Raw genomic sequence first — 22598 nt, 5'->3', positions numbered from 1 at the left:
ACGTTCCAGCAGTGTGTTCTGTTACAGCTGTGCCACATCTGGAATCACTCTGCTACTGTGTGTCTGGGGACTGGACTCTCAGGGTCAGAGGTCAGCTAAAGGTTTGTCATTACAACAGTGCCAAACCCTAACCTTGGAGGGCAACTCTCCTCCTGTGAACTCTGTGCAACCAGCAACAACAACACACAAGAGAGGAGGATGAGCTAACGAGGACAGCCAGGAATGCTAAACATCTTCACGTAGGAAGTATAGGTGGAGTTATGAGTGGTTGAGATGTATGCTAGCACAGCAACACACACAGAGGAGGGTTAGCAACCAAAGACAACATGGGATTTCAATCACAAGTCTGGAGAAAGTCCATTACAGCATAGACCATTCAGAATGACCAGGAATGGCATTGACGGCAATGGTTCACTCTCCACGGCCAAGCATGGAGTTATGAAAGTTTGTTTTGTACGGTGGCAATTCATAATCTTTGTGACTCTCGTAAGATGAATGTAGTCTATTAGCATAATAACAGGAATTCATTGGTTGAAATTACACATCTGACAAAGAAATCACCAAGGAGAGAGGGGGATTTTTTTTTCTCTTTTGACTGAATGTCAGCTTGTAAAATGACAGACCCAGCGTGATCCAGAGTGGTGAAAAATGAGCAATGCTTAAAACGCTCTACTTTTCATTCATCATGAAACCACTTACTGTGAAATAGCTCTCAAAGAGGAGCCAACAGCAGAAGGGTTTTTCAAACTTTCAATCGGGCTTCACAAACTCAATTTCAAGCGTTTCTGGATCTTTATCGCCAGCAGTCATAGAAAATAGAATCCCCTGTTTAGTTTTGCTCTGTTTCGTTTCCTCCTGAGGCCTCGGCTTTGCTCTCGCCCCTTATTGATATTCTGAAGCGCTGCCCGTCCGCTTGAAGGCAATGAAAGACAATAAGAGCGAAGGCCCTCTGCTAATTGCTACCATGTGCTCGGACACTGAAAACATTTACCATTGAGGGAGCATCTCTGGAGTCTCTGGGTCCTTTGACATTCTGTAGGGATACAGGCCTTAAACAGGAACAGGAAACACAAGCGACCCCTCAGAGTAAAAGCTAGACTCACCCAGTCAGCTAGACTTCTTTCGTCTCAAAACTTTTGTTTCTAAGTAACTGTGCTTAATGCATTTATACCATAAAAAACTCAAATTACTGGCTAAAAGTATTCTTAAAAGCTCTGCAATTTGAACTCTGGGATGTTATTTTGGCCATTGGGTGTGTATGATGATATGGAGCATAGTAGTCAATAACACACTGAATGACACTGATCTGGAGGCCGGGCGGTGTAGGGAGTTGAATAGTAGGAGTGGTCAATAGTTAAACAACAACGGCTTGAAAAACATCCATGACCCTCCGATGGTCCTGATAGTAAGCTGGCTTGGTTTCCATCTCCTTCCTTGCTATGACGACGTTCTAATGCTCTAATGCAGTGAAACATGAGACGGTTTGGCAGTAGAACCACAACGGGTCAAAACACCATGAAGACATGATATGATGTGATGTAATGTTTTTCACTTTTCTGGAAAGGGAGTGAAAAATCCTTGACACGAAGTGGAGCGTAGACACACCATTGGCAGATGCATGTGTCTGCATAGGCTGAACTTAAATTCATTTAGTATTCCATTCACTCACTGCTAGTGTTGGGGGACTACAGCAATAATATTACGTTTTGGGGTAACAAGTAATATAACAGTTACTGTTCCAATTTCAGTAATAATATCACAGTTACTGATCAAAGAAATAGGTTGTTACTTTTGTTATTAACAAAAACATCCTATTACTTCCTATTACAGTTATTGATCTAAATACATATTTGTGATTTCTATTCCCTCTCTGTTGGTGCAATATAAAATAATCCCCCCGCCCCAGAATCAAATAGTTTTTGTACTCTCACCTAGTTCCTGTTCACGCATGCACGCACGACTACTAACTCATTACTGTAAGTGAGGGAGATGAAAAATGGCAGAAGCATCAAAAATATTGACTTTCTCAGTGTAGACATACTCTCATTGCTATGATTTGGTAGGCCATTTGTCTGTCATCATTAGGCTACTTGTGTTGGTATAGAAGGTATATATGTAATGTTGACATAGTTTATAGTGAGTGAAGATGTGCAACACGCAACATTTTGGAGTGCAACGCAAAAGTAATACAATGAGAAGTGTAACAAATTACTTTTCCCACAGAGTAATATGTATAAAGTAATGACCCCAACACTGTTTATTGCAAGAAAACAACTTGATATCTATGGTGTGTGAGAGTGTTTGGCAGATGTTGTTTCTGTGAGGATCATAGCCAAGAGAAAGAAATTGTTGAGAACAGTCAAAACACTTGCTGAAGCAAAGCAGGTTGAAATGGCTACAGTCCACAAGATAGCCACGAATCCTTCACCATCACTACATGGATCAATATTTTCCATGAACAACATAGTTTGTTTACTATGTGAACTTCTCATAACATACAGTATTAGGAAATACTCAAATGTTAGGCCTATGTCCCATAAAAGTGGCAGTTATCTATTATCTATGATCATAGTTATCTATTATCTATGTTCATATGTATGACTAATTTGAAGACAGATTAAGTGGTTTGAATGAGCGCTTGTTTGAATCATTAAAGCATCAAAAAACGCTATTCATCTCTGATGATTAACTTCTGGTCCAGCACAAACATTTTGAGCTTGGTGGTTTCCAGTCCTGAGCATTGTAATAAGAGTCATTACACACATAATATTTCGTGAAAAGAGCTCCACTTTGGGGGAGTCTCTAGGCCCGTGGCCCACCAACCCTTTCAGCTGGACCTCTCTGTGTCAAAGTGGGGCAGAAACCTGAAAAAACATTCTCATGGCCATCTCTGGGCCCGGTCCAGCTCGCTGTGAGTCCCCATGCCAAGTCTTAGAGGACTCATTAAACAAGCAAATATTATGACTTATGAATCTATGAGTGAAGGGCCAAGGGTTCAGCGTGGCTCGTCTGACGTGGTTGCCTGGAGATAGAGTGGGTTGGCTTCTTTAGAAAATTCACTCGGAACCAAGTGAAATGGTTTGTTTTCATGATCAATAAATGCTTGATAAATTGTTATATAGATAAAGTCTTATAAGATATTACATGTCTTACGTAAGGTATGATATTTATCACAGAGTAGGTGGACGGAACTATCAAACACAGTATGAGTATTGTGTGATTGACCAAGACCTAATATTATAGTGAAGTTGGAAAGTAGTTGGCTCTGGTGGGGATCTGACCAGCAACCCAGTATGCTACTTCCCAAGACACTTACACTAACTGCAAGCCAAACAGACTTAATTCTCCTATAAGTTATAATAACAAGCTTACCAAGGGCTGAATCCTCATTCCCTACAGTACAATCAAAGTCTATAGACTTTCTAACAACTACATGAAGCTGAGGTTGATTATATGTTTTCTTTAGTAGGTCATCAAATACACCATTATCATCACACCTACATGATGTCATATTCTGCTGTCACAACAGCTGGCTGGACATTGAAAACAGTGAAATTTGAAAGCAATTAAGCGAGAGTCTTCTCCGTATTTGCCCCATTAAACATGGTTTGTTTGCGTTGAACCAGATGAGCCAAGTCATAAATTCTTACAAGGGATGCCACCTTTCACAACAAGTTCAAGACTCACGAATGAGCTGCATTATACAACATCTGAAAATCTGTTTGTGACTTAAACAAAAACAGTTAAGAAAAGCGGATGACCATCACTGTAGAGTGATGGAGGAGATGTGTGGGTTGTTTTGGTTGGCTAGGGGAAGGACTTGATTTGAGTGATTCTATGGAACAGATACTATAGTTCAAGCTGGGTGAAACTATGAAGCAGCTTGCCAGTGTATGTGCTGAGCAGATGTTCTTGGTCATGAAGACTTGTCTGTATCTTTTTGAGAAGCACCTTGTTTCTACTTCATCTGTGGCAATAGTTCCCATACTTGGTTCCATGGAACTTTCCTATGACCCACCACATAAACAAATGAGTGTTTCTAGTCACAACACAATCTCTAGCCATGACCCTATGAATCAGCCATGACCTACCAGTAGGTCCTGACCTCACATTTGGGAAACACTGATATGAGACGTTGAACTGACCATTCCCAGTGTTGTCTGTCCAGGGAATGGCCTGTGTTCATGGACAGACAGACAGACAGTATGACGGCATAATTTTGCCTTCTCAGTGACTGGTTTGATGACGGAGAGAAAGGGCAAGAGGTGAGTCCCAGCAATCCCACAGAGACTATACTTCCACAGAAACTCCCATTCATCACGCCTCTACTAACACAGAGCACGACAAACTCCCACTTCACTGATAACGGGAACCCAACACAAACAGTGATGTCATCACAGATCACAGGCAAGGAAAGGGATGCTAGCAGCAGATTGATCGTTTCAATAGTGTCATCAAGAACAAAAAAAACACAGCTGGTAAGATGGGTTAATTCAACTTCTGAAAGCAGCTGGACCTACTGCAAACTAGTGTGTTTTCTCATGGTTACTGTTTTTCAGGTTATGTCAGGACAAGCTAACAGTGTGAGAACATTTGAAGTTTCAGTGCTTGACAGTTCTAGTCGTAGACTCTTTCTAAGCTCTCCTTCCATTCTATAAGCTTAAGACTTTCAGATCCCCAACGTCTTTGCAGGCCAAAGCGAGGGAGGAAAAAAAGACAACAGAAAATGAACAGAAAAAAACAACAAGAGGGGAAACAATGTTCAGACTGAAAGTATGAGTTTTCAGACTACTGCAATTCTTATTCTATTTAGAGCAGTTGTGTCTTTCCTGGCTTCCCAAAAACAAATGTAAATACAAGGTTTTCTGTGGCCAAATGGGGCCCTCATCATCGCTCTATAAGGTAATGCATCCCTTCGCCATGGGCTGGTATGCAGCTTCACATCCTCAGATACATTAAGAGTAGCGAAACATTTAGCTTGGAAACGCTGCACTATTTTCATTACTGTGAAGAATATTTTGAAATATCTGTTAAACCTAAAGCCTACAACATCCCACAGCCTGGTTTGGCATGTCATTTCAACTTTCCTCTTCCAAATTTACATTTCTGACGACAGGGTTTATTTCTAGCATTGTCTTGCTCGACCTTGAACTGCAACGCTGGAATTCAGTTATAAACTTCATCTAGAGCTAAGCTGGGGGGAACTGTTCGGTTTCAGTAGTGTCTTGCACATCCATCGCAAAGTGAGTAACCAGAGTGTAACAATAGGATCATAGGTATTAGCGTACTGTGTTTCTTTGTTCTCTGCCAGGTGGTTTCATAGCATTTTTAATAGGCTCTAAGAGGATCAGGGGGAACAAAATCTGACATAAAAACATTTCAGCATCACAATTTGCAATCATTATTCTTCAACTCTGAATCGTGCAATTCACCAGATGTCACCACTCCCTACTAACGCAACTTAAAGCAAACGGGTGCAACTTTTTGTCAGCGCTTCACAACCATACGGAACCCTGTATCAGGAGCCAATAAGCAACGAGCAGGTCTTCAACCACCCACAACGGGAGCCGGAGTCACAGGCTTTTTTTGTTCTTCCCCTTTTGGGAGCTTGACCATTTCTTCAGGAGTGGATGATGATAAATCCAGCCCAATCATAAATCTTAAGCAACATTTTGATTATAGGAAAAGGAGATTTATGCAAGTCATGATTTTCAAGGGACAGAGCAGACATGCTTTCTAGGTTGGACTGTCAAGGAATGTCTGGGGGGAAGCTGCAGTATCAATCTTTACATCATGTAAATGACTTTCCAGCTGCGCTATAAAAACTGCATTACCTTGCATATATGCTGGCTTGATGTAGAGAGTTGTCTGGGTGCATGGTGTATTGCATCAGCAGTAATACATTTCAGCTGAAAGAGACAAAATGTCACCATTATGACGCATTGCATGACACACACCCAATATATCCTCATACACGCCATCTTGATGTGGATAACTGGTGATTTAAATGAATAATCACTTAAATAAGCCCTACCATCAGGGCTATGAATGCTTTGGTATATCCACTCTGTAATAACATAGTCATTACACCAGTCAATTCAATGAGTTACACATTGAAGGTGTATGAAGTGAGTTCCACACCAATGCAGAGGTGCAGCATAAGAGCCAAAGGCCCAGAACAACCAGACCAAAGGCCCAGCCACAGGACCTGTCTGCCAGTGCCAGGCCTCAGCTCATCCCTCATCTGCTGTCTAGACAGCCTCCAGGCCTCCCCAGCCACAGCCAGCCAACCGGCTGTAACTCTGACCCAGCCCCAGCAGCCACCTCCACCTCTACAGCACAGGGGAATGAACTGTCTCTCTCACCACGACATACTGACACACAACAGACTCCCACAAGAGGCCAGGGGGATAGGTTTACTATACATTGCAACAGTGCAAGCTTTCCACCTGTTATTGTTTAGAAGGAAAAGAAGACACAAAAATGAGGAGATGGAAAATAGACAATGTTCTCATGAATACATACAGGTACAATGGAAAGTGATCTGTTTAGATAATACAATTATTATCTAGCCACGTTTTTTTTATTCTCTCTGTCTGAGGTGATAGTTTTTGTTACCTGTTGTCATAAAGATACATCATAAAACGTCTCTGCTCTAATTTTAGCCCCTGGGTGGATATTTCATGTTTGCGTGTCTCTTGCTCAGCTGACATCAGAACCTCTTGTGAAATGTCTGTGTGCGACCACAGTCCCATCTCTGTCCTCCCTTACAAGCCCTGAGCATCAAAGATGCCTGTAAATGTCTTATAGATGGGTGAGAATATCTGGGGGCAAAGGAATGTGGCATGTCAAAAATAGATACAGAGGTTGGACGACTTACTCCTCAAGTCAAGCCCTCCTGTCTAGTAATGCTATTGGGTTTCCCACACCCAAAACACTGTTATGGGAAAAAGGGGAGTGTTTAAGGTATATGTTCTGGAGGTATTGTGGTCGTAAAGTATGTTTTTAAGCACTGTAAAGGCTATGACACAAGGTTTATGGTTTAGTTTCCACCTAACATTCCACCTAACATTAACCACTACTGTATTCCACTGTAAACCGTCTTTAGGAAAAGATACAAGAGGCTTGATATCATGAAAAATACATTTTTGTTTAAGATTCCAAGTGAATTCCTGTCACTGCACCAAGGTTTCAAGGGCATCCTCCTTGTCATGTACTGTTTGCACTTGACTCTTGCCTTAAAGGCCTGTATGGTTTGTGTCTTCTGCTTGACCGCAGTTGGGGACAAAGTCACTCTGGATTCCACAGACAGTGTTTTGACTGGCCAAACAGGAACCAGGCTTGTATCTAGACAACAACATGAGAAAAACATTCAATCCTGCAAAGAGTTTTAGGGGTCAAGTATGGATGCAGTCATTGGATTGTAGTCCAGAGAAGGCCACGTGGCAACAGTTAACACGTATGTAGGTATCATTCCAAAGTAACAACAATATACTCACTTGTGTAATGACCATGTAATTAAATGACCATGAAATCAAATATAGTTAAATATACTACTTACCACTGTTATTATCACATTTTTTTCTGTTTTCCAAGAATCTTGTCGAGGTGGAGCATTGTGCAAAACGGGATGTATGCATGGAAGTCTCAGTAAATCAGACTCACCATTTAAATGGAGAGTCTAACGGCGCACCCATCGGAAAGTGCTGATGGGAGGCGATATTGTCTTTGACGACAAGTAGCATGACTCTGAATGAATCCACACTGAATCCACACTGATAATAGTTCAGGCGAAGCGAGGTCGCTCTAGAAGGATGATACCTGGCTTTAGACAATGGGGAGGCGGTGCATCTGGTGAATTTCACCAGCGACAAGCAGATTCTACTGACGAATCGAGAAGTGCTTCAAATGGTGGCGGGGATTTCAACCAGATTTATTTTTTTTAAATCGATAATTGAATGCACACTGCCCACCTGCGAAATGCTGGCATTCGAAAACTGGTGGCATTCGAAACACACTGGTTCCTATAAAAACTGCACAAGAAATTCATTCTGAATTAATCTGAAGCTCAGCCAGGAGGACACACTTTGATCAAAGGACTTTGATATTTATTTTCTTAATTACTGTGCTTGTAGCTCTCTCAACAAGGGAGGAGTTTGAATCCACTTTCGAACATGGGAACGCTGAGCAAAACTTTCTCAGCTGTTGATGCCTTTACTGTCAACACGCCTTTGCCCTGCTGAAAGTGTGTTCACTGTGAGAAATATACAATATTTGCTATGTAACCATATATTGTACTGATACAATGTTTAACAGCTGTGTGTTGAAGAAGCAGCCTTTGGTCAACCTGAAGTTGGAGACTGGGCTTTTGACCAATGTAAACGGCTCTGAACTGTCACAATTTCTTTTGGCTCACTGGCCAACCAAAACAAACTTGTGACATCACTGAACTTTTATTTTTATTTTTTTTATACATTTTCCAATCTGACCCAGTACCACAGACTTTTATAACAGCCAGTGCCCAAAAACTCTTTCTGAACATGAAGGCAAGCTTCAAAGCGAGACGAAAGGTGAAGTTCAGCAGCATGGCTTCGAACTATCTGTAAATGTTGAAACGTCTGAAGACACAATGAAACATAATTCAATCAGTATGATCATTATTTACTTTTACCTCCAGGTATGTTCTTTCACTGTACCATTTGAAAGGTCCAGTATGTAGATTTGAGCTTTAAAATAGTGCTAAAAGGCCATGATAATCGGTAGCGATCAAGGAATGACATTGCATTATAAAGAATGTTCAGTGGTTATCTGGTGTCAAGGTCTTTGGCCTTTACGTACCATTTGTATATTTTTTTTTTGTTCACATGCATATGCACCTGCAGTATTTGCAGCTATTAGAAAACGTGGCATATGCACGTTTGAACATTTCCAGTGTGGCCAAAGTGGGCAGCAAAGCTAAACTACCTTTAGAGAAAAGGAGCTCAACGAAGACAAATCATAAATGGTTGAAATAATTCCATATGAAAACAAAGCACACACCATATATCTTCTCAGCTCTAAACCTTTTCCTGGCTTGAAGGTTTCTCTTTTCAAATCATAATAGAGCTCATTTTCATCCCTTCATTCACACACACACTGACGACCTCTAAGTGATTTTCCCAGACGCGGCAGACCTTGCCAGTGCGGTAACAATAGCCCTGGGTGGAGTACACAGCTGGGTTGGAGTCTGTGAGCTCTGATTGCTAGAGTGACCGACAGACAGCCAACCAGACAGACAGAGAGAGACAGAGCAGCCCATCCCTTAGGATATTAATTTACTTGTTTATTTGTCAGGGACCATGTACAGGATACTTTCAGTGTCTGTTGCAAAAAATAATAATAAAACAAATCGAGCAATGCACGGGCTGTAGAATATCATACTGCAGCAGTAAGATACCTGAATATCTGAACCAGAAAATGTGTGGTTTTAATCATTCTGTTTATTTGTCTTTATGCCTCTCTCTCTCTCTCTCTCTCTCTCTCTCTCTCTCTCTCTCTCTCTCTCTCTCTCTCCCTCCCTCTCTCTCTCTCTCTCTCTCTCTCTCTCTCTCTCTCTCTCTCACACACACACACACACACACACACACAAACACACATACACACCCTCACTCTTCCCCTCTCTCCCTTCTCTCTCTGCTGCATCTCACTCTCTCTGTATTGGCATCAACACTGGGCTTCGAGAGGCCTCAGAAGAGGGGAAAGGCAGGGGGAAACTTGGAACAATATATTGTAAGTAAATAAATGCTCTGTCTGAAAAATAATGCTTTTCCAAAACAGACCCAAGGCCCTCTGAGCGGCCTGTGCCCCAAATAAAGCCCTAATTACGCTTCTGATAATATGATAATTCTGGTTCAACCTCTCTAAAGTCACTGAGTTCACTGAGCAAACCAGAACCTTGAGACTAGGCTGTATCATGTGGTGCCTCTATTGAGGAGTGCACATGGAGAGAGCGCATAACTTTGGTCTAACAGGTGATGGAGCGCAGGCCTAGATCTAGATGAAAGCATCCATTACAGTACACTGTATGCTGTTCCGTGTTTTAAGCCACTCTTGGCCAGGTCTCTCTTTCTGAAATAATTCAAATGGTGTAAATGAAGGTAAAAAATTAAGGCAAACATACAGTAATGGACATCAATTGGGATTCTAGTTATAGATCTGGAAGTAGTTTCTTTCATCATTGTGATGCTCAGAGTCTTTGGCAAAGGGCTGAACTAAATTGGTTCCATATGAGAGGATGAGTCAAAACATCTAACAGGTGCACAGTGTGCAGCCATAACAGCAGACAGAGCCTCAGACCTCTAAACAAGCAGCCTGTGGCCACAGTGGAGGGTCAGTGGAGGGTCCAGGACCAAGGTTGGTCACCACGTCTCTGGATAGAAGGTAAATAGATTAGTTGCCCATATCAATGGGCAAGATCAGCCAATCAATCCAATGCAAGCTTTACTCGCCTCATAGAAAAGCTGCAATAGGTTTGCAGCAGTGATTGACGGCATATGGTCTACATGGAGCTCTTGGGGCCAAAATCAACAAAGCTGATAGCCAGCTTTTGATTGAGAGATTGCAGATGTACAGTAGCTGACTGAAGTATTCTGCAGTCACCAAATACCTCCTGTGGAGCAACTTCTGAAAATTGAGAGGTAAAAATGCAGAAAATGTAAGAAACGGACATGCCTGCTTAATGTCCTGGCCATTTAGAATGATGTTAAAGTACCAATACGCTTTGCTAGAAGTGCAGTACCAATAAATAAAAGAGTATAGATGGTAAAGTACAGAGAAGGGCTCAAACAATACTACTGCACACCACCCTTTGAGTGATATACACTATTCCCACCATTCCAGCACCTGAAAAGTCAATCATTTCCAAGAAAATTTTGGAAAAGAACCCATTTGCCGGAGAAAGAGAGAAAAAAAGAGTGGGGAAAGAAAATTGCTCCTGCGTCACGTTGCTTTGATTTGTCTAACAGCTGCCAAAGAAAATGATGACCTGCTGAAGGGGTTCTTTACTTGGCCCGATGTCGGTTCTGGCACTGAGCTCTGCTGGACCCAAACACTGAACAAGTGTAATCTTTACAGTATAATGAATACGACAATGAAAACAAATAGGAGAAAGGGACCCGGCACTCACCCCAACCCATAAAACTGTTGGATATCCCTGCATTGTTTATGCACGTTCTGACCACTTCAGTGTTAAAAAGCAAAGTGCAAACGTATTACAATGGTCATTTCTTAATATCACTGGGATGTTTGTTTTACTGTAACAGACACTAATGTGCACTACTTAGCAACAGTAATACCAATTTACCATATCTCTATGATCATATAAATGTTGATAATCAACAGTTGTTCTGGCCTTAACACCATTATAATAGCCTACTACTTATCATACAGTGTGAGATACTAAAAATGGCAAGAAATTGTGTCATCCTGGCTCCAAAACTATGATATAACTATGATATATCATATAATTGAGATGAAATAGTTATCTATTCTCTATTAGCTATGATGCATAAGTACCTGGCACAGTATCATCCAGGTTTATGATGGCTACAACAACCTCAGCAATCCCTCTGACCTCTATGGCTGGTCTACGGGATTGTTTGCTATCTTATCATATGTTTTCGTTCTCACTTTGTCCAGCTGCGCAAAACTAAAGCAGATGTTTGATGAACTTGAGCAAGCTCTGCCAGGAATGGGATTGAAGAAACAAAACACTACGTTTCAAAATGATGTTTTGTTTCAGGTGACAGGGAGGGACTCCGCACACCTTCAAAGCAGGCGCACTTCCTGCATCGTCCACTGCCATATATAAACCCGGTGAGTCGAACTAGAGCCGAAGTCCTCCTATAGTTTCCAAAGAGCGACAGCCTACTTTTGGAAGCACCTCTCCTATCTAGTGCAAAAGCTTGGGAAGAAATCGCCTGGCAACACAAGCGCTAGATACCGCCGCAAAGTAGAAGGTAGGACTTTTTCCAACATTCCATGAAGGAATAGTTCTGCTGCCACTGATATCATTCTTCTGCGTATGCGTTTGGAAACTTTTTGGAACTTTTGCAAAGATTTTGCAAAGACATGCAATTGCATCGACTTGGGTTACAAATGAGCAAATCTGCAAGTAAAAAATGTTAAGTATTGCTGCAATTTTGCACGTGCACATTAGCTTACAGATGACTATGAATAATGAATGAATAACAATGATATCTTATATAATATATTCTAAGGTCTATATGTATTTTTTGCTTTCATTTCAGATTAATTCAAGACCCGGAATACATTCTGTCAGGTATCAAAACGAACCAAAAATGAAAACTCAGTGCTTTGCCATAGACATTCTGCTTCTGTGCATATCTTGCGGAGCAAGTGTACTGGCAACGAATACTCCTACCGTGTCCACGACGTTGCCAGCCACCAATTTCACCGATTTTGGCGCAGCACTCAGCTATGGAGCAGACACCGCGAATAGTCCCAAAACCAGGAGGAAGCGTTATATTTCCCAAAACGACATGCTTGCCATTCTTGATTACCACAATAAAGTAAGAGGAAAGGTTTTCCCCCCGGCTTCCAATATGGAGTACATGGTAAGTGATATTCTGTATACCAACTTTATCAATTCAGTTTAATCATTTAATTGCATGTTATTCTACCCCCTCTCTTCAACAAACATTTTTGCTTATTTTTCTGTATTTTTACAAACATATCCATACTTGTCAATGCACACAGTGTATTGCACACACGATTCACATAGAGTGGCACATGCAAGCTGTATAAAGAGAAAATGGTGTATTGGTGATAGGTGACATTTAGGTTGATGTTAATGGATGTGTAGTTCAGTGCAGGAAGCCACAGTGACAAATGTATTTTGGCACTACCAGCTGTTGAGCAGATTTCAGTGGCTGAGACCACCAAAGTAGACCCTCACTAGGAGAGGGGTCATGCGTAATACCAGTGGTCTGCTGGTGGGAGAGTGTTGAGTGCAAAAGTGCTACTCAACTCTAGGCCAAATCATCACACCGAGCAGTGTAATGGGTTTTTGATAGTTAATGAATAATGACTTATGGGTGTGGGTGTATGACACAGTCATCTGTTGTATTTCATGAACAACATACTATTTGGATGCATAAAAGTTGGATGATGATTTGAAAAATGTCAAGATTGGAGGTTAAATTGATATGTCAGATCCAGCGTATCCCTCCTTGAATATGTGCACGGTCATGATAGTCATGATCACAGGCATACTGCAGTAGTGAAATCATCAGCGGAAGTGTCCCCCCATTGCGTAGTCGTACATCATTCGGGATGGGAGCCACGTGCGAGCATAGCTTACCACGAACCAGGAGTTGGACTTCTTAACCATGATCCAATCCACATCTTTGGCTCTATTGTTGCTTTGGAACACTTGGACAACTGCAGGATACTGTCTGTGAATGTAACCTTGTAAAGAAACAGCAAAGTCAGCTATAGCGACAACTCTCACGTATATAGCACTCTATCAGGTACACAGTAGGCTCAGTGTGTGTATATTTTCCATATATTATGTAATCAGTTCCATGTTTCTCCTGTGTCCCGTGTGTTTAGGTCTGGGACGAGACTCTGGCTAAGACGGCAGAGGACTGGGCACACGCCTGTATGTGGGAACACGGACCACGACACCTCCTTAGGTTCCTGGGTCAGAACCTCTCTGTCAGAACAGGACGGTGAGTCACCTTTGACCCCTCACATGTGCACCCCTCAAGGGCAGCCCGAGAAGTCACGGCCATGCCTCAGTCCAATTTCAGAAAGGCTTTTTGCACCGTGACTCCCTCCTTAGGCTTTCGGGAATGCTCCTGTGACCCAACAAATAAACAAAACCAATGGTTCTAGCCATGACCCTGTCTCTGGCCATGACCCAATAGTCCAGTGGGTTTTGACCTTCATGACACCATTGCCATTTATCTCTAACGAGTAGTGTTGATACTCCTTTTACTCCGGTTACTCATGTGTGTCTGTCTGTCTTTGTCTACAGCTATCGATCCATTCTTCAACTTGTCAAACCATGGTACGATGAGGTCAAAGACTATGTGTTCCCCTACCCCCGTGACTGCAATCCCAGATGCCCCCTCAAGTGCTATGGACCCATGTGTACACATTACACACAAGTAAGTGGTGATGGGACGGGTGAGCTACCCCTATATCATGTACAGTATTTTGAGTAAATGCAAGTCATGTAAGTAATTCATGACCCATGTCATACAGACTGGATAATGATGATCCCCACTCTATCTCTATCTCTGTCTCCAGATGGTGTGGGCGACATCGAACAAAGTTGGCTGTGCCGTTCACACGTGTAACAATATGAACGTATGGGGCTCGGTGTGGAAACGGGCAACATACTTAGTGTGCAACTATTCACCCAAGTAAGTATACTGTTAAACAACATGTGTATGATCATTCTGACTCTATCCATATGGTTTATGATTTTTCACCAGCGTCTATGCCCTTATCCTTGTGCTTTTAACAACGATGTACAGTACTGTAAATGAGTATGTTAGTGCTTATATACATACCAATACTTTGCATTTTAGCCTGCTAGCAGAATCGTACAGTTAATCTGCATCCAAAAAGGTTGTCTCTTAGGTCTTTAGCACATACTTCAAAAATGCTGTTCGGCCCGTGTCACTGAGAGACTCAGAAACCTCAATACAAGGCTGTGTATGGGCACTACATTCCGAAAGCTCCAGAAACTCCTGGAGAATTCCAGAAGAATTCTTTCCCTACTTACGAAATCAAAGGCTGGCGTTTCATGACTGTTGGGACTTGTGACTGACTTGTGACCTAGGCCTTTTAATCTCATTGAGGAGGAGATGTTTAAGAATAACTGACTCAGCGCATTGATGGCCTATTTTAACTCACTAAGGGCAGACACAGATTAATTGTTTAACGGATTTAATTTTCAGAAGTGAGGCGACTGAGCAAAAAAAAAAAATACAGATAAAAAAACGATCGACTATAAGTGTATTGAGTATACAAATATCCAGGTCAGTTGCATAAACATCATCGTCATTGGTATTTTGGTTATGGACAGTTGTAATTACATTATGCAATTTATAAGTTATATTTACCAGAATCCAAGGGTAGGCCTATACATTATTTACTGGGAAAATGACAGACTGGCTTTAATGAAAATGCTGCTATTTAAACATCAGCCATGTTTGACCTGAAATCTGAAAAGCATATTCAATTGTAGCCTTATGATGAAATACTGTAACTTGCACTTCTGTCTTTCCTAAAATACAACTGTGCCCCTTCAAGACCTCAATCAGACCTCAGCCAGCCAGCAGGCTTGTTTGAATTGTTTCAAAATTGATCCAACTAGAATTAGGCTAGGTTAGGCGAGAACATAAAACATCTTGTGAATTCTCTTTGAATAATCACCACATAACACAACCATCGACTGAACATATATGTGCAATCAATAGATCTCTCACAGTCTGCACATCGCGGCATGTAGAGCTTTTCCTGATTGAGGTACATTGCGTGAGCCTTGATCTCGTGACTCTAAAAACTCAAGCGGCTGAAAATGTATCCCCATCATGCAACAGGTATTGAAAAGCGCTAATCGACAAAGATCAGATCAGATCTTTCTTACTGTAGTGACGCAATAGCATAATGCAATGTGAACCGTGAGCTTTCCGGTCAGCTATACCATTACTGTACAGTACCTCAAGACCACACTGTACTCACTGTCTGTATGGTTTCTGTCTTTCAGGGGAAACTGGATTGGAGAGGCCCCCTACAAAGTAGGTGTCCCGTGCTCTGCCTGTCCCCCCAGCTATGGGGGTTCATGCAGCAACAACATGTGCTTCCCTGCTCTCAACACAAACTACCTGCACTGGTTCAAATAAACACAGATTGTCCAACACATCCAACACCCTGCCACAAAGACATTTTCTCCCTAAAGGATTTGCACAACAGTCCTGGACCATGCTATTTTGTATATATGGGCTTATTTAAGATACAAGCATACATTGGAAGGCAGCAAATGTTTTTGATAATGTGTACATATAATGTATTATAATTGTATTACATTTTGTATTAGAATGTGTTCTTTTTATGATTTTATATGATGAATTGATTGGTTGATTGGTTGATTGATAGGAAGATAATTTATCTTGTGAAGAACTCGGATTTCATTTCAGATGCTTTTTTTCCGTATTACTGTATTGGTTTATAATTGACCATATACTGCACGTACAATATGGTCCAGATGCATTTTTCAAGTTTGGTGTAAGATAACACAATCAAAGCTGCTTATATCTAATCCGTTCAATGGTGCTAAAGGCTTCATACATACGTTGTGTGTGTTCTGCCTCAATGGTTATTTCTTGGCCAGAAGAACAAGGTCGTAGGCCTCAACTTGTTGTATGAAGCACTCAACCATTTCTAAACCACAGAGGAGCTTCAGTTAATGACATTTCCATTCATATCCTGTAGCAAATGGGAAAAGGCTATTTACCAGAGTGCACTTACCAGAGAAAATACACACAGCAAGCTGAATGGCCTTAGAGGTCCACTGGGAACCATTGGCCTCACACTTCTATGGAAGGCCCAATGACATTAACCAACACAAGGTGAAAAAAGCATATTGTCAGACAACTAATGTACTGTGTACTGTCATCCTTGAATAGTCATTAGGTATTCCTCAAGTTCAAACACCTCCTGAGTTGTGCACTGGTTGTGTTGCTTTTTCAGAATTCTGGGCATTGTATGGTTTCAGTGAGGTTTGTCTAACATAAGATTTGAGGAATGTAGAGGATACGACATGAAATGGACCCAGGCATGTTCCTCTAGCATAGCTTGGAGTACCAATGACATGTATTTTGGTCTATGGGACAATTCTGTTGTTGTTTGTAATTTTGTATGATATTTTCACTGATCTGTTTTCAGTTCTTAGAGAAATAAGTACTCATGTGCACCTTAAGTGTTTGTATATTTCCAAAATATCAGGAAATTACTGTTGTTGTGTATAGATAATCCGCATAACCTGAATATGATACCTAATGCATAATGCAAGTTACACATTTTTATATGCCAGAAACATTTAATTTGTTTTGTAAAATGAACTGTGTATATACATACTATATAGATGTTTAAAGGAATGCTGTCAATTTGCATACCCATTTTGATGAAGCCAGTCTTGAAGGAAAAACTGTTTATACTTTACTTGTTTTCTTATCTCCCATTTAGAGTAGAGTATGGTAATTTTATGAACTAAGCACTAGGACAGTATTGGCAAGCAAATGCCTCAGCAATTTTGACTTGGCAAATATTTCAGAATTCCTTTTCAAACTAGGTCAGATTCTGAATACTATCCCACATCTACTGTATATCAGTAATATGAGCAGTGTTATACATACTGTATACTTAGCAAAAACAAACGTTTTTGTTAGCCAATAAGTTGCCAATAATGCAAACCGACATAGAGAACAACAATACAAAAGAAAGATTTAGAAATTAACCAGATTTTTTTATCCGCACTGACTGTATTTAAATTCATTTTTTTGTGTATTTATGATGGCATTGAATTGTGCTTCGCTGTTATGTTTTGTATTTTGTAATAAAAAAAAAAAAATCTCTTTCGCTTTTCGCATTTTTGGCAGTGTGTTCTCTGTGAATACAGCCTCCACCCAAGTCCTGTGTCTTCTCCTATTCCCTATCTGTACTCTCAGCTCAGTTCTCAGAGCTGCTCTGATGTCTGATATTGATTAGAGGATCTGTCCAGGGAAACCCAGTCTCATCCCGTTTCTTTGATACTCTGTTTTCACTTTCAATTAAACACTACCACTGCAACCAAACCACTGCAAAGCCCACATCCTGCATATCAAAGACGGAGAGGGAGAAGAGAAAACACGGCGGAGCTACAATTGAACCCTACTAAGAAAACGTTGACTTTGGCCTTGTGAGTCCGTGTCTACACAAACGAAAAGGCAACCGATACGTTTTCAGGGGGCCCTTCTCTCGTCTTAGCTCTGTCCCATGAAACCGTTGACCTCAGTGAGAGAGAGACAGGGAGAGAGAGTGGGAGAGACAGGGAGAGAGAGAGGGAGAGAGAGAGTGAGAGAGAGAAAGAGAGAGGTGAAGTGGAAAGTGAGACAGCAAGAGAAAGGGATTGAGTGAATGGGAAAGAGAGTGAAAGGGAGAGAGATTGAGTGGAAAGGGAAAGAAAGAGTGATAGAGAGTGAGTGAGCGGGTTGGGAGAGAGAGCGAGAGAGAGAGAGAAATAGAGAAGGAGCTGACGTTCTCCTCCTTGTACAGCAATGCAGCAGCACTCAGTTTAAAGAATGTCCCGGACGTGGGGAAAGTATGTGAAAATCAGAGAGAGGGGAAATATGATGCCATAAATGTTTTGATGTGTTGGGCAGACCTAACAGTTCCTCCACACACAGACATCCAGCTGGGAGCCCCCAGACTCAGAGTGGGCCTAGGTCAGTGCCATACCAGGCCTAGCGGACCATCATACTCCCTGGAACCACCGTACGGGAAGCAGAGGAATGGATTAGTATACATGAGTAGAAACCCTGTCTGTCTGAAGTGAACGCTGAACTGAGGCCAGGGAGATGATTGGTGGTTGTTGAAGTCACCTGGGTGAGATGGATGACAGGAGGCGTTGATGAGCGTGACGACCTGCTGACTGTCATGCAGGCCTGAGCAATCCATCAGACACGGAGAGACAGAAGTGGAGCGGAGGTTAATGACATGGATTAAGGTTAGCATAGCATGCAGGGAAATGGGATGGCGGAGGGTGGAATGTATTAAGGGGCGAGAGGCGGAGCGTGGATCTAGCAGGGAAACGTGATGGAGGTGGTGGAACGTATTAAGGGGCGGGAAGGGGGGGCGAGACGGCGAGCGTGGAGTTTGCAGGAACTCTACTGTATGCGTACTGCATGAAACCCTTGGCGTCACACTTGACATTATGTATTTATTCGTGGTACGCCTGGCAGAAAAGACCATGGGAGCTCCAACCCCCCCTCTCCATGTCCTGTACACCAGGAGGTGTAGGACCAGAGCCTACAGGATAATGAAGGACCCTCACCACCCGAAAAACTGACTGTTCCAGCTGCTGCGGTCAGGCAAACGCCTTCGCTGTCATGCAGCAAGAACAGAGAGACTAAGACTGAGTTTCTTCTCCCATGCCATCAGGATCATCAACGATGACCCCACCAGTGCACCCCTCAAGTCACTCACACACTCACTGACATCATAACACATATGCACACACATAATTATCCATTGCAGACTCATCCTCCACTGTAATTATCTGTACTGTCAACCTGTCATTGCCATTGTATATAGCCATTCCATTGCGTACATTGCTTCACCGCTGTTTATACTGCTTATACTGTTTATACTGTTTACATTGTTCATACTGTTTATACTGTTCATCCTGTTTTTTAGTACTTCTATTTTATTTTATTTTATTTTATTTTAAAACTTATTGTTGCACTACTCTGTGGCACTGTCACTTTTGCATTTCACTGTATACTTGTATGCACGTGACAAATAAAGAATCTTGAATCTTGAATCTTGAATCTTATTCGTTTATTTGTCAGGAATCATGTTCAACATGTCACTGCACCAGACCTGGCTAGATACCATAGCTAATTTCATCTGTAGTCCCTGGGAAGGAACATCAATACATCAATAGCATATTACATTATAACATATTATTCCAAAAAAAATAAAATAATAATAATAATAACAATAAATACAATAGGCAATATAATCACATTTTAAAATGTCCCTTGGTCCTATTTCACAGTTGGAATTGGTGTTACGTAACTAGGTTTTCCACCTTATCATGTGAGAGGTACATTATCACACATGAAGATCAAGACCAAGAGAGAGACGGAGATCAGAGCTGAGGCTTCAACTGTAATAAATCCCATCTAACCACCATGTGACCCCCTGCCAGTGCCAACACCTGCTCCATAGTCACTGACGTATCTGAAACCTCATCACAAAGTCTACACTACTTGTCCTAATAATCCCACATTTTAAATTAATTACAGACCCGGTGGATAAACTGTGATTGTTAAAGTGATTAAGTTCCACTCCAGCGTGGAAGTGGTGGATCGTTTGTTTTGGTAGGAGATGGAGACTTCAAAGTGTGGAGGGAAGAGTGATTGATTATTATGGGAATGGGTCGGATTGAGGTGGACGTTTTCCAAATGTGCGAGTGGCCATCCAATAAACTGTCAGGTGAGCTCAGAGGATGGTGTAGGGAGGGAAAGAGCCAGCTCAGCAGGTAGAGAAATTGCTTAAAGGGGCAATACTGGGGACATCAGATAGTGATTGACCTTGTATGCTTGGAGAGGTCGTCTCTAATGTTTTTCATTGTGTCTTGAGGAGCTGAGGAGAAATTCTCTCCTCTCCTCTCCTCTCCTCTCCTCTCCTCTCCTCTCCTCTCCTCTCCTCTCCTCTCCTCTCCTCTCCTCTCCCCTCCTCTCTTCTCCTCTCCTCGCCTCTCCTCATCTCCATCTTGCCTCCGTGTTCTCCTGTGGGACATTGAGAGAGGCTTCTTTCACTGTATTTTTCTTTTTCCTCTGTCTCTGTTGGAAACACAACAACTGTGTTCATCCGACTCCCTTACAGTGCAGCCATCGGAACTGCAGCCCATGGAGGACAGCCTATGCTGTCCTCAAACTGGCCCAAATGCACCACCGCAGCCCTAAAAACTCACGGCGTCAGAATGGGCTCGCTGTTCGGCGAATAACGCCAGGGTGAAGGCTCAATGTAACCCAGTCAAAATAAGCTTTAGGAAAACAAGGCTGTAAATTTGGTTATGGACAGTGTCAATATTCACCTCCTTATCCCAGCATAAACAGTTTGGATGAAATGGACTGTGCATTGGGCTGCGCGAGCCGGGCCCAGCATCTGGACCACGGCACACTAGACGTGCTCTGCTGGGAAGAGAAAATAGATGAGACAGTAAACAGACATTGCTTACTGCCAAATTGACTCCCTTCCTCAGGTGCAGGTGAGAGAGAGAGAGAGAGAGAGAGAGAGAGAGAGAGAGAGAGAGAGAGAGAGGAGTAAGGTGGTGCAAAGCGGGATAGGGACGTGTCATTGTCATCTGTGTCATATTGCCATACAAATATTGCATGGGGACAGAACTGTATGGATATTAAAATATAGGCAAGGTGAGGGAGACAGTAGCTTACTAAAATAATGGTATGATGATGTGGAACAAATAGAATACTCAACGAAGAATTTAAATGGGGAAAGGGGCGCTTCAATACGGATTGATCCAGATATGCTGTATGTATTCCATATAATTCAATCTGGAACCTACCACACATTTTCTGGTGGGGACATTGTTTGGTACCTCTATATTTATGATAAGAGAGAGAAAGATAGTTTCTGAAGTTAATCGTGTGTCTTTCTCTGACATGTGCACAGGTCAGGTGGGAGTACCTGAGAGGTCTATTGGCACATGTGTTATATGGAGGCATGTTTTGGGATCTTCACAGATGTTGGCATGTACATGTTAAAAAACCTCCTTGCAGCAGTAAATCTTCTAGGCCTTGGTGAACCACCGGGCTAGCTTCAGATTCACAAGGCTTTGTGTAGTCTCTCCTTGTGAGCTTGACGTGTACGCTTCAAACAAGAAAAATAAAGCTCCTGAGGTACACAGATCATTTGTGGTGTCATGGCTGCCGTATTTAGCCCATATTGCCGTTTACTTAGGACTACATCCCCATAACATTTTGGTAAATCTCTCAACTCTCGACAGCTCCTTTCAACCACTTTTCCATGTTAGCAACAGCACTAATACGGTATAACGAGGATTGATATTACTTGTATAATGTGATTTAGTATTATGTGATTTAGTAAATAGTGTATTATTTCATTTCATTATGCTCTTATCCCAATGTGTTCCTCAGATGGGATTCAGAAAAACATAAATATAGCATATCCCGAATACCACAAAACTGGCACAACGTTTTATGAGCTACTGTACAGTAGGACATTGACTGGCATTTTATCATAAAACCTGTGCAGTATAGTCTATACCCACCTCAAACATGACATGAATGTAATCATACACTGTACCACACCTTGGACCAGGACACTGTACCTTCTAACCCACACCACACTTTCTTAGAAACGACCCATCCAGGCGAGTGAGTGACCGGGTCGTTTTCCCTCGAAACGTGTTGAATGTGCTCTTTAAGAACACAAACGGAGGCTAACGATGACCCATGTCCTGTGTTTAGCTCCTGTGTCCTACTGTAGTCTTTGTCTTGGACCGGGCCCTCACCACCCCGAGACACACAGAGACACACAGAGACAGAGGCCCAGGACCTACAGAGGGGGGAACATCACAGGTTTCCTGCTGCAACATCCAGGGCCAAGATCAATGTCCACACGGAAAAATGGTGCTGAGAAAGTGACACACAGAGGGGTTTCCCCCCTGAGCCCCAGTCACTCCCATTCACTTCAAACAGGAGAGGGAGGACCACTGGTGCATGGCTTTGATGCTAAATTTGAATGCCCACAGCTTAAAGGACCTTGTGCTCTTTAGA

General features: G+C 42.1%; 1 protein-coding gene across 1 annotated transcript; it reads left to right on the top strand.

Moving 5' to 3' along the window:
- Positions 1-12338: 12338 nt before the first annotated feature.
- On the top strand, positions 12339-15917 carry LOC310804725 (peptidase inhibitor 15-A; the record flags this gene model as incomplete). Its single annotated transcript, XM_083670043.1, has 5 exons — positions 12339-12614; positions 13612-13730; positions 14039-14171; positions 14314-14429; positions 15782-15917. The coding sequence occupies 5 exons, from the start codon at positions 12339-12341 to the stop codon at positions 15915-15917; spliced, it is 780 nt and encodes a 259-aa protein (XP_083526169.1).
- Positions 15918-22598: the final 6681 nt, after the last annotated feature.

This window comes from Argentina silus (genome assembly GCF_951799395.1).
Source record: "Argentina silus genome assembly, chromosome: 1".
Taxonomy (NCBI): domain Eukaryota; kingdom Metazoa; phylum Chordata; class Actinopteri; order Argentiniformes; family Argentinidae; genus Argentina; species Argentina silus.
Note: the sequence above shows the minus strand (reverse complement) of the source record. Positions and strands in the feature narration are given on the sequence as shown.